The sequence below is a fragment of the Daktulosphaira vitifoliae genome, unplaced genomic scaffold, assembly GCF_025091365.1.
Source record: "Daktulosphaira vitifoliae isolate Bord-2020 unplaced genomic scaffold, ASM2509136v1 Scaffold_1, whole genome shotgun sequence".
NCBI lineage: Eukaryota > Metazoa > Arthropoda > Insecta > Hemiptera > Phylloxeridae > Daktulosphaira > Daktulosphaira vitifoliae.
The window spans coordinates 46,344,924-46,358,483 of NW_026099572.1; the positions used below are offsets into that span (position 1 = coordinate 46,344,924).

Sequence of the window (13,560 nt, forward strand, 5' to 3'; positions counted from 1 at the left end):
ATAAATTCCTGTATTTCATTTATAAAAAATGTTTTTTAGAGTGCATCATTTTTTTTTATATATTTTTATTCAAACACCTACTTTTATAAAAGGCAGTCACTTACTGTCAGTCATAGTTCATGAGTATGCTCATTGCACCCTTTGAATTCGCCATTATACAACAACCGTTTGCGAAGCATACATTAATGTACTGTAAGGTTTAAGGAAATTTAATATTTATTCTGATATAATTTTCCCATCACAAATACGAGCTCTTCTTCTTATTGTGTCTTTGATTATTGACACATTTTTTTTTCTTTACCTGAATTTGTTAAAATCGCTGCTAAAATATGTGTGACATCTCGGTTGGATATATTAGTTTTATCAAACGCCGATGTCAGCTGTGCTTTGCTTTTTGTTCATTTTTCAGTTCGTATTCAAATTCTGAATGACTCGTATTATTGTCAGTACTTGATAGACTTTCTAATATTTCGTGCGCGCCGTTTAAGTTATTTTAACTTAATAATATTTGGATCGTTATTTGAACGAGTATTTTTGGGTGGAATTTTTTTGAAGACGGTTCTAGAGCAACCCTTTTCACATTGAACAACAAGGGAGTCTTTCTCTTGTTACGATAAATCGGAATTTAATGGTTAATATCGAATAAATAATTTAATGACTCAACAAATGCGGCTTCGTTATTATCTTGAGTAATACTAATTCTATTTTAATTTTTTTTTTTTAGATTTTATCCATTTAGTATAATTTCTTTTTTGTGTAACTATGTGACAAGAATGCTTAATCAAAATATTTGTTTTTGACCATATTTTATTCAACCGTGTCGAACACATTGAAGTACTAAATGATAATGTCTTTTTGTTAGAATTATGAAAATAAAGAAAATTACAAAGAACCTCACGTTTTGATGGAAGTCGGTTACCAATGATCCTCTTAATTCAGATTTTATCAAGCTGATTATTTTTTGACTTAGCACCGTTCATAATTACTAAAATGAAGTTATTTAAACATTAGACGTCATAAATGAATTATGTAGGTTAAAGTTACTGTTAATCATGTTAAATATGTTATGTATTATTGCACAATATTTTCCAATGAAATCATAAATATATAACTACATCTTACTTACTGCTAATTACCAGTAAGCTGAAAAAATTTTATGTTTGTGAATTCTAAATGAAATTTAAGAGATTATGCGATTAAAATATATGAAAATGCTGAATTACGAGTTTACAATAACTTTTAGACACGTAAGTAACTACTTACTAACGTTTTGTGAATAATATATCAGATACTGTAGCAATATTATCATCAGAAAAAGTATGACTTAATGTTTGATATCTATATTGTAGATTATACATTTATGATTATATAATCAATGAATGGCATGTATGGCAATTTTTCGGACTTAATATCGCGTAACAATGAGATATTTATTGATAAATCAATATAAAGGTACTCAAACATTAGTTCAAAAAAGCGTTAAAATAAAAAGTTAATTTTCATTCTTTATAAAAAAAAAAAAATTACACCATAAAATAAACATAACCAAAAAAACTATCAATTTTTCAAGATTAAAAAGAATTTGTGGCCCGTTTCAGGTTGATTTGAAAAGTTCCATTATATAATTAGACGTTTATGGTAATCAATATAGGTCTTAAAAATTATAAAATCATTTCTAAGTCAAAAATACAATATTTTACTTAAACAGAAGATTATAATTGAACAAAAATTTAGAATTTTAATCATATTTTAATAATTAGTAGGTATTTTTGGTTATAATATGAAAAACGTGTAAAGCGACCTGTTTACATTTTTTTATCGATATGAAATTTTCAAAACATATTTTTTTATATACTTAATAAATCTAGGTGGTGTCTGATAAAAATTTCAATATTGATTTTTTTGAGTTCCCTAATACCCATTTATTTAGTCGAATTGATTTACATTTTTATATACATATGCATTTACAGGGTGATTAAATGACTATAAACTAGTATATGATAGAAATGCATATTTCTATCAAAATAAAAATAATATTGAGAACTATTTTTTTTTGCTCTTTTTAGTGATATGCAATACTCAATTAATTGATAAATTGATCATTAAAGGCTTTTGTAGGTTTATCCTTTATATCTCATAAGTATATCAATTTTGTTCCTTAAATATATTTAACTAAATCAATGTTTAGGAAATGACTGGTAAACAACTTTTAAATCAATATTTTGAAAAGTATAGGAGGGTATGACTATTTTTATTGATAAGCATTTTTCAGAAACATTTCTCTTCTAGCTTAGACATAAAATTAATTTCAACTCCTGATATAAGATACCAAAAAAAAATAAAAAAATAAATTTACAATAAGAGGCATAACGGGATATTATAATAGAGGGGGATAGTTAGAAAATATCTAATAAACACGTTTATTTATTTTTCTTCAATTTTCCATACTGGAGATAAACATTCCGATCAGGGAGTCATAGTCCTTGGGCCTTCTTCCTTGACTAAGCTATTTAATAATTAAATTAAAAAACATTTTTGAACAATGAATTTTTAGTTTACTCACAAATATATGATTTTTCAGCAAAATATACATAATTAAATAAAATATAACAATAGTTTGAACTTACAATTTAATATTTTTTTATTATAATAATTATTATAGGTACAATCCTTAAATATACAAATTGTTAAGTTTAAAATTATGTAGGAATACATTTATTTAATTATTTTCGTTTTTAAATACAAATATTGATCTAGTAATAATCTAAAATATTGACTAATAATGATATTCCTTTTAAATTATACTTTTTAATCACAATTTATTTTATTCAAAATAATTAACTAATAATATACTATGGCATTTCAAAATTAAATTTATATTAGTTATATACCTTAAAATAAATAACATCCCTAATCTATCCTTAGATTGGCATCTAACGTATCATATATTTGTCAGGGCAAAACCCATTTTTCTAATAGAAATTAGTTTTTCTTTCTTTGTTTGGAATGTTTATACAATAACTTAATTTCATTATCTTTTATTATTTAATAGAACCATCATGATAATCATTAGCTTAGATATAGGGAAGTTAATATAAGGTTTATTGCAATGAAAGTTAATTAGATATATTTTTTAATGAGCATCATTATTTACAAATTGTATTGTACATAGAGCAGATAAACAATTATATGTTTAACAATGTATGAATTGTAAAAATAATATAGATCATGCATGAATACTGGTGATCCTGATAACAAATTATAATGAAAAATAAGTATAGTAATTAGATAAAACAACTGTTCGGTGGAAATAATAATTTTTTTTTAAAAATACAATAATCAATAATTAATAATAAAAATTATAACGTTAAAATTGGGGTGGGCAGAATAAAAAGTGAAGTATATGGCTTAGCTTCATTTGAAAACTAGACACAACCCAAAGAAGCACAGCCTGTACTTCTTAACATATAACATATAGTATATCATAAAAAAATATTCAGCACCACTTATAATATCGACATGATTTAGCAAATAAACAGTAAATATTACATAATATCTACTAGTTATACTATTTTAGGGTTACTATCCTTTCACACAATTCGTTTTTATAGTTCATTTTTATTATAATATAAATAAAAATATAATTTAACTATGAAATTAGTAATACTTAAAAGTAATTTAAAAACAAAAATAAACATAGTTTAATATAAACAAAATATGATTTATACAATACATAAAATTAATAAAAATAATATCTAAAACAATATAATAATAAAATATTTTGTTCATAGAACAGTAAACTATTAATACAATATGTCGGTATTTCAATTCATCATCATTTATTTCGATTGATTTAATAATTAAATTTAAGGAATGTAAACCACAGAAAGAAAGAACAAGATTGATCAAAATACTGTTGTTTAAAATATAAATATCAAGTAAGATAAATAATTTTTGAGCAATATAAATAGATATTTTAATTTTTTTTTTCCTAAATTAAATTTATTTAAGTACACACGACCCTGGAAATTAATGAGCACTATGTTTTTGTAATTATTACTATTATTAACATTAATTGTTATTATTAGCTATTTATTGTGTAAAGTACACAAGAAAATAGTAACAAACAATAATATTATTGCTATTTTGATGATGAAATAGATTTAGAGAGACAAGGGGAATGGTGAACATATCAATTTAGTATGATACTCAAACAAATATAAGTAGTCATTTAGAAATAATTAGGTAGCAAAATCAATGCGATCCCACAGGAAGTCCATGTTGGCTGGTAATTTGAAATCACTATCTGGTGCTTCACCATTAAATAAGTCAGCTATTGGTTCAGATGATGGAGGTGGTAAATCCAAAGAGTCGAGCCAATCAGTATCTACGTCCATTAAGTCATCATTACAAACATCCATGGCAAATGGATCACCCATGTGTATATCAAATTCAGATGATACTGTACTCTCTGTTGACATAGTTGCATCATGTGCAGCTGAAGCTGGTAATTCTCCATTTCTTATCAATATCTCGAGTACATCATCCATCATTTGACTTTTGGATACATTACTCCTACCTTCATCAAGTGTCTCCTAAAATATTGAAACAATTTTAATTATTCACCTTTTTTATTAAACAACCTAAAATTCAAACATACATTTTGGAATAATTTTGAATCATCAAACACCATTGGCAGACTATTAATATCAATATAAGCTTTACTATCTTCTTCCTTAATTTTTTGATTATTGTTTTTACTTATTTCTAGTTTCCCATTTATATTGTTCATGTTATTCAATTTAACATCAAAAAGCTTTACATCTTCAATAACCATAGGCATGTCATTTCTTTCAACTTTGAACTCAGTTTGAATATTTGAATTTGAGTTTTTATTATTGTTATTACTCAAATTATTATTATTATTATTATTTACAACCATATTAGGTTGTACAAATGTACCAAGAAAATTTGGTAGCGATGCAGTCCTAGAAAATAAATTAATATTATTACAGCTTATAAATGCACATAAAAAATATCAAACTCTTGTAGTACCTATGTCCATTATTTTCTAATTGATTTAAAATATTTGCTGCTTGCTCCCTGTCTAAAACAATAGTATTACTATTTCTTCTCTTTGTCATGTCTACGTTATTGTTATTTTTGGTCAAATTATTATTATTTGTCGTCAAAATCACTTGTTGTTTTTGTTGCTTTTGTTGTTGGTTCAGCTGCTGTTGCTGAAGAAAAGCAGCCAAATTAGCTTTGGCATTAACTGGCTGCTGAAGCTGTAAATAAATATTGAATATTAGTAAACGGTTATTATAATTTAAACTAATTAATTATTTTATATACCTGGAATGTTTGTACTCTAGATTGCTGCTGTTGTTGCAATTGCAGTTGAGAATTAAGTAGTTGTTTTTGAAGCTGTTCAATACGTCTTTGTTGTTCTCGAATAATACGATCCTCTTCTGGTGTATTCTGGCTACTTCCAGATACTGGAGGTGGTGGTGGTGGTGGAGGTGGTGGTGGAGGAGGAGGTGGTGAATTTGACGATCGAATTGGGCTATTAGGATTCGACTGACTGCCTGGTGACATGTTATAAGAATCAGAAATATGTTCAGCAAATGACCGCAATCTTTCAATCAACTGTGGTTTTGGCCCTGACACTGGCAAGTTACGTTTCTTTAGTTCAGCTTTTAAATCACTCACTAAAGCAAAAAAATTAATATAAAAATATAACGTAAAAAAAAATATACAAATTAATGACATAAGCTCTCTATCTCATTATAATAAATTAATATGTTTTGCTGATGATATGGTACTATTTGTAACAGCTGATTGGATGAAATTTTTAATACAATACAATTTGACATTAAGATCATATAACAATAGTTATTAAGATTTTTTTTTTTAATTGTAAATATTTTTATTTTACTGCACTATCTTAATATTAATAATAATATTCAGTTTAGATACCCCATCATGTAGTATTCGAAATGTTGCATAACATTAAAGTCAATCTCATACAAAAATAAACTTAAAGTTTGCATTTCTACTAAATATCTAGGTATATTAATGAATAGTTATCTAAAACAAAGCATCATATTGGTTCTATACAACAAAATTTATAGGACTATCATATTCTTTAAAAAAAAAATATATATATTAAACATCAATTTTATAAAAATAGCTCATAGGAAGTTATATAATCTATCATTGAAAGGCATTGGTAGAATCTATATTAACATATGGAATAATTGCATGGAGAGGAATTAGCAAAACCAACCTAAAAAGTTGCAAACAGTACAGAATAATATTTTTAGAATAGTTCTTAACAAAAATTATAACTGCTTCATCAAAAATGTATTTGATGAATTAGTTTTCCTTATTATTTTTATTATTTTACTATATGTCAATGTTATTTTATTTTTATATGTAATATTTAAATGAAAGTGAATGGATGTATTTTATAAGATTGTAAATGCTCTTTATATAAATGTAAATTCTACTATGTCAAAATTACTCAAATTTATACATTACATTGCACTAGATAATATTTCATGAACCTCTACACACAATCTTGTTCAGGAGGGCTTATTATTTTTTGTTAAGAAATCAAATAAAGTACAATATTTATGTATGTATTAATAAAATTTATAAAAAATTTGAAGTTACCTTTCAAATCATCAAGGTTTCTTAATGGTCGACTTTCTACTATTTGTGGTTGACTATTAGTCGTTTGAACAGGTGATAATATTGATGATGTAGTCGATGAAGTCGATGAAACATTAGATGACTGATCTGCATTTGATGTAGACTTGTGTGGCGGAGCTGGTAAAATCAGTTGAGGGTACTACAAATATTTAAAATAAATATAAATATTTTTGTAAGTGAAATGATAAAACCTAAACTAACTTTTTGTTGCCACTCCAACTGCCACTGTAAAAATAGTTGTTGCTGTTGTAGAAGAAGTTCATATGAGGTCTCGGCCGAATTAGAGTTTTGGTTTTGACTTTTATTCGCACTAGGGGGTCCTTTGTACTCGTGGAACTTAATTGTCCGAGTTTTGGCCTGAGATTTGCTCTTGCTTTTTTTTCGGTTTTTATCTTTGCCAGGTGCCGGCTGCTGGCTGTGTACCAATGACAGCGACGACGGCATTGGAGGTGGAGGAGGTGGCGGTGGTGACGCAACCGAACTCATTGGTGACAAACTGGACGTAGATGAGCCCAGTGGCGAAGGTAGAAGAGTTAGCGTAACAATACCGGCGTTAGCGGCGGCTGTTTCTATCATATCATACGCTGGCCTATGGTTAGGCAGCGGTAACGATGGAGGTTGTGCAGGCGGAGGTGGCGAACAAGAGCTGCCAGCACCACCGGAACTCTGTGAATCTTCGTCCAAAGTCAGGTAGTGGTCAGGGTGTTCAGGTTTAATTTTCTGTCCCTCACTGGTAGCTTTGAACTCGATCTGACCCTCTACAGAAAAAAAGAATGATGTATAATATTTTTGTATTTTTTATTGGTTTATACCGTAAATGTTGAGATACCTTTAACTAGCCTTTCAATTGGCTCGTCAGTATGAAGTATATTTTTTTTTATCAGCTCCAAAGGACCTGGCCGATGGGCTAATTGGGTATTCAGAGAGTCGGCCAATCGGCACTTAACTAGCATGCGTTGACGTTCGGCTAACGAAGGATCTACGTCACCGACGTCTTCTAATATATGCTGTCTAACCAGCTGTTGTTTGTCGGGCCTCTGTTGAATTTTAGCTTTCAACAGATCGCCCATTTTAGCCCGTTCCAACTTTTGTCTTTGTTCATGGAAAGCTGGAGGACTTTTCAAACCTGAATGAAAATATAATGAATTAATAATGCAAACATCAAACATTTTTTAAATGGGTCACAAGTGATGGTGCATTTAGGAAAAGGAATAATCGAAGGAAACTTTACCCTCATAAAAAAGAACACTTGACCAGTACGAGGGCGTTGGTCACATTAAATTAAATAAATAATTTACTTACAGGGCATAATTCCTTGAGCCACTAATTGATTAATGGGTCTCCTCAACATCAACTTCACTTTGAGAGCTGAAAAATAGAAACGGGCAAATGAATACATGATATAATATTATAATGTAATACTGTGGTGCATGTATAAATCAACAGAAAAATTGTATATACCGCGAAGACTTATGCTTCGAACATAATTATGTTTCGGTCGTAAATTAATCGTTGAGAGTGTAAAAAAAAATGACAAAATTAAACATGCATAATATCAAGAAAAAATGTGTTATAAACTGAACGGGCCGTTATTTTTATATGTACAACCGAGTTTTTCTATTTTGGGAAGCCGTTCAGTGGGCTTAAGTCTGTCGCGTGATATTAATTTAAAGTCTTTCGGCAAAGAGCATGCGGAGATGGTATGGACAAGCGAGGGAGGGACGAGAAAAAAAATTACAACACATAAGAAAAACAAGAGCTCAACGTCGAGATTTTTACATCAGTTTGGCTGACGCAGAATAAGTTATACGTGGAGTTATAATATTCCTTATTATTACTGGTCGAGTATTGTGCGGTGGCCAAACATCGGAGGTTAAGAATAAATAAAATTTGAATTTTTTTTTCATCCCATCCACAGAGACGAGTCAAGAAATGGAAATAGTTTCAAGCTCATATACAAAAAATACTTTAATGACCACCAACACTAAACGTGTAGTAAGGAATAGCCCACCTCTCGTTCGCCAAACAATCAGACATTTCATTGTGGTTTTAGTCGCCATATTATACAACAAAATCAAGATTTTGTCTTGGCCGCTAAACTCAAGACTAGGTGACATGTTCAATTGCCCGTGATGGCAGACGGCAATTTTGAAACAAAATAATAAGGAAAAAAATTAACGAGTGCGGAGGTGTTTATCCAAAAAATCGGCAAAAGACGACGTATTTTCGCTAAAAAGTTTAGCTTTTCGTAAATCAGAAAATGCCAATAGTTATTGACACATTTCAATTAGAACTACAGATAGTAAATGTAGACAGTGATGGGTTTTAAGAAATCATCGTTTCTTTATTCCTTCGTAAAATATTGTATTTTCTTAAATTCGTATATTTCCTTACACAAAATTAAGATAATTAACAAATTTTCTGACTGCAATTAAACTAATGCGATAATATTTATCTAATTAAAAAGAAAAATGATAGACGTTATTCTTTTTAGTTATCTAGATCTAGCCTGGGAGCAAGCCAGCCATATAATTTCTTGACGTTTTGAGCATACAAGTTAGCTAGATAATTTATTTCTAAAGTATTTTCAACTCGTCTATACAGCGAATAGCACACGTTTAAACCCTATTTAAAATTATACCATCAGCTGAAGTATATATTTTTTTATATATAGTTTATATTGAAGCACTATATTTTTTATTATCTAAACGATACCTGTAAATTAAGTAAATAAGTGTCAATTTTTCACGGGTTACATATTTTAATTGGTTTTTGAGCTATTCAGTGATTGTAAATAGATAATAAAATTATAATTGCAAAGAACATAAGCCAGCTTCATTTATGAGTAATCTTTTTTTATACTATCGATACACCAATAAGAAATTTTAATTGATTTATAAATCTTACCGAAATTAATTACAAAGCAATACAATTTTTATTTTAACTAATATATATTTTTTTAAATACGATGAATACAATTGTAATATTTATGCAAACAGCGTATATTAAAGCGGAATAACTTAACTTGAGGCTATCATTAAACTTAACATTTTTTTTTACTGCCAATTTTATGTTTAACGTATGATATACTAAATGTCCGGTTATATATGTGTGCAATTAATTATCTTATTATCATACAAGTGCAACGCGAGGGAAATTAATATACTTAGTGAACGTCCTCGGAAACCCGAAAAAGGTAGAACATAATAAGTATTGGTCATTAACGACGTGAAAATCATAATTTTATGTTTATTACCAACTTATGGGAATGACTAGCTCTTGATGAATGTTTTCAATGCAAATAAAACTCGAGTAATTAATACAATTTTAATAAAATTAAACGATTTTATTAGTAAGATAAAATATTTGGATTTTTATTTTCGATTATCCTTTTAAGAGATTTTCATAGAAAAGTTCAATGTAGTAGACCGCAATTTACAAAATCCTTTCTACAATGTATAGAAAATTCTAAATGAAAAAAGTTTAGAATTCGGCATAGCAGAAAAAGTCATATTGCATGAATAATCTAAATGCCTGACGTGATTCATATATACACATGGGCAAAGTCTATTTTTATTGCGTTAGCTTTGATTATATACGTGCAGAATAGTATTCAACAGTAATTTAGCACAAGAAATAAAGGCGATAGAATTTTTCCTTGTTGTTCAGACAAACACCACGTTCGAAGCCCTTACAAAATAGCTACTGACAAGTAGGTATTCTTTTAAAATTTTCATACGCATATTAAGTTAAATATTTTTAAAAATAATCTATAATTCGCCTAAATTTATCTATCGCTAGCTAATTGCAGAAGGATTATGCTGTAATATTGTAAGTATATGTCGACTAAATAAATGGCCACTTATAAATACACTAAAATATATTTTAGTTCAAAATATATAACGAAATTGTTATACACCTAAACACCTTTTCGACAAGGTTATGAGTTATAAACCTACATGCCAATGGGAAACATAAAATATAACTAGACTCGTGTGAGCCAAAAAATAGACCACATAAGTATTCAGTCGAGTCATTGAAGAAACATTCAAAGAGAATTCGATTTTAAAATTGGTGGTTTACAACAGTTGCGTGATTATTTAAAACGAAAAACCTAATTATGAACAATTACCTGATGAATAATTGATCACTGGTCATAAGGAAGACTAAAACTTCTTAGGGGATCAAAACGTTGATAAAAAATTTACAAATACTCNCATGATGAATAATTGATCACTGGTCATAAGGAAGACTAAAACTTCTTAGGGGATCAAAACGTTGATAAAAAATTTACAAATACTCGTAATTTCAGTATTCTTTGGCATAATCAATTTTTTATGGGGCAATCGAGGCTATAGGAGCGAGAGAAAAACTGTAGGGTCAGAAACCCACTTAACCGCGTATCATAATCGACTCTGCAAAAAAATTTTATTATTCCCTTTTTTTTTTTTACCAAAACAACTTGTTAAAAAAATTGTATACCGTTAACTCGAGCGCCACCAATAATTCACAAAGCTGTTGCACATGCCGAACACTTGTGATGAGTTTATTTTATACATTAAACATTACAGATATGTGCGCCTATGACTTATCGACAACAATAACAGCGATAATCATAACAAATGGCCATTTATTGCTACGCGTACCAGATTTAAGTGTCGTTTTACGGTAGTACGCGTGCCGTTTATTGTGATAATCGTTGCACATGTACCGCGGTAAATCTCTATATTAATGTGTGGTAATAACATTGATTACGTAACGCAGGACGCCTACGGTTCGCACAATATGCAATAATTGCAATGATCGAGCTGCAGCTAGTCCGTTGAATCGATGGTAATTAGATTATGATTGACCAGTATCGGAAACCGCAATAAATGTCCATTACGGTAACAACAGAGACGAGATGATTTTGAAACAAAATTTTCAGGCAAGTATCCAACACGGCGGCTCACCTGCGCACTTGGGTACTTGGCGTCTTGCAACAATAATGGGCACATGTTTACATTAGCCCCTTAATTGCGTTTTAACAATAATTAAACACAATCGAGATTGGCAGTGTCATTATGAATACCGCTGACCAAGAGGCCGGAAGAGTAGGTGGGCGCCTACGGGCAGGGGATCATTAAAAGATGTAGAGATAATTAAAGAATCTTTAGACACGCCAGCGCAGTGTTGGCAGTGGACGCGAGAAAGCACTTTCGTCGCGTATGTCAAGACAACTATCAAAGCCAACCAACATACATCAGCGAATGTTACAACATCACTCTTGCGCGATATTCATTCATCTTCATTTCTCCCATATGTTTTTTCCTAAAATTACACATGGGCCTACATGGAAAAATTCTCCATGAAACAATTAGTCATGTATCAAAAAACTCGGACATGTCATCTACGAAGAGGTTAAACGAATACTTCAGTTAATTTACCAAACCAAACCGCACACAAACAGAACATAAAACACTCAAATTTCTTTTTTTTATCTTTTTCTAAAAAAAGATAAAAGATAATTCATAAATTTTCATGTATAATTCCGATGCGCTGTTAGAAATTCGTACAAACATCAATTGGCTGCATTAGAACGGTTTTGGCAATGCGTCNATCTTTTTCTAAAAAAAGATAAAAGATAATTCATACATTTTCATGTATAATTCCGATGCGCTGTTAGAAATTCGTACAAACATCAATTGGCTGCATTAGAACGGTTTTGGCAATGCGTCATGGGTTGGCAGTCGATGCGGCTCGATTGACTACGCCGCCGAACATCTGAGAAAAACACATCCTAAAACGTCATAATATATATAACTATCTCATAAACGAAGGCCACCGCATCCAAGTTAAACGATTCATTTCTATCTAATGAAAACCGGACGTCGATCATTCAAAAGCTTCCACAAGAACATCTCAATATCGACCGAAAAAAATTAAATAGCGTTATGACTTGTTGCTCGACAAAAAGTTACTCTATAAAATCCAAAAAACTTAATTTTTTTTTACTGCCGTCAAAACCGCAAGCGGTCTCCATTCGTAAACAAATATTACCTTGGATGGCTACAACAATCAAGTAATGAGCACGAAATTAAAGGAACTTGCACTGGAACATATCATATATTATATTTTTATGTTGAGTAACAAAATCTTGAAAAGGCTAGTAAAACAGTAATGAGCCGAACGTAATAATAACAGTAATATAAAAATAGTAATTGAATCGAAGTCATCTCTAAATTAAACTAGCAACGGTAGCCACATTAGACAAGGTGTGACGTTGAATAAACTAATAAGGTTGACGGTATGTGCTAGTGACAGCAAGTCTCACCCAGGAGGTCTACAGGCGCCGATACGGATCTCGTAAAAAAGGTGTTACAATCCGAGTTTATCGAAGGTCGTTTTTAATGAAGCCGTATCTCATAAGTTATCGTAGGATGATTCGATTGTTTTCTTCGTGACACAAATACAATTTTGATCAGCGCACGCATCTGACACAACAGTCTTCCTGTAACTGTGCGAACTGCTCATCGACAAACAGACCTTTGTTTCTTTGGATTACAAATGGTCGTTTCACTTCTTGTAAGTAAGAAACTCATCCAGATAATTCTTGTACCAAAGAAACTTATCCCGAAATACCAACATTTTCAAATGCTCATCGCATTAAAATTTTATAAGCAATAAAAAACATACATTTTGATGTTCCAAATTAAGAACAAGGGTTTATGCATTTTTGTCATAATTTATATGACTTCAGCGTGGTGGCGACGTTGTTCTAAAGACGGCTGATTAAACATATTCTGGAAATGTGATTAATGTTAAGAACCAAGTTGGCCACTGTAAGATATGTTGTCTTATAAA

The 13,560-nt window shown here is 30.0% G+C and overlaps 1 protein-coding gene across 3 annotated transcripts in view; it reads right to left on the bottom strand.

Moving 5' to 3' along the window:
* Window positions 1-3,099: 3,099 nt before the first annotated feature.
* The window catches only part of LOC126904263 (myocardin-related transcription factor A), a 48,232-nt gene continuing 37,771 nt past the window's right edge, over window positions 3,100-13,560 (bottom strand). For all 3 annotated transcript variants that reach the window (XM_050683172.1, XM_050683163.1, XM_050683154.1), the window contains 8 exons: window positions 8,020-8,085; window positions 7,547-7,843; window positions 6,919-7,475; window positions 6,679-6,856; window positions 5,356-5,711; window positions 5,056-5,288; window positions 4,661-4,988; window positions 3,100-4,595 (listed from right to left, as the gene is read on the bottom strand). In XM_050683172.1, coding sequence (XP_050539129.1) covers window positions 4,242-4,595; window positions 4,661-4,988; window positions 5,056-5,288; window positions 5,356-5,711; window positions 6,679-6,856; window positions 6,919-7,475; window positions 7,547-7,843; window positions 8,020-8,085 — 2,369 coding nt within the window. In that variant the 3' untranslated portion in view covers window positions 3,100-4,241. The remainder of the gene's footprint in view (window positions 4,596-4,660; window positions 4,989-5,055; window positions 5,289-5,355; window positions 5,712-6,678; window positions 6,857-6,918; window positions 7,476-7,546; window positions 7,844-8,019; window positions 8,086-13,560) is intronic.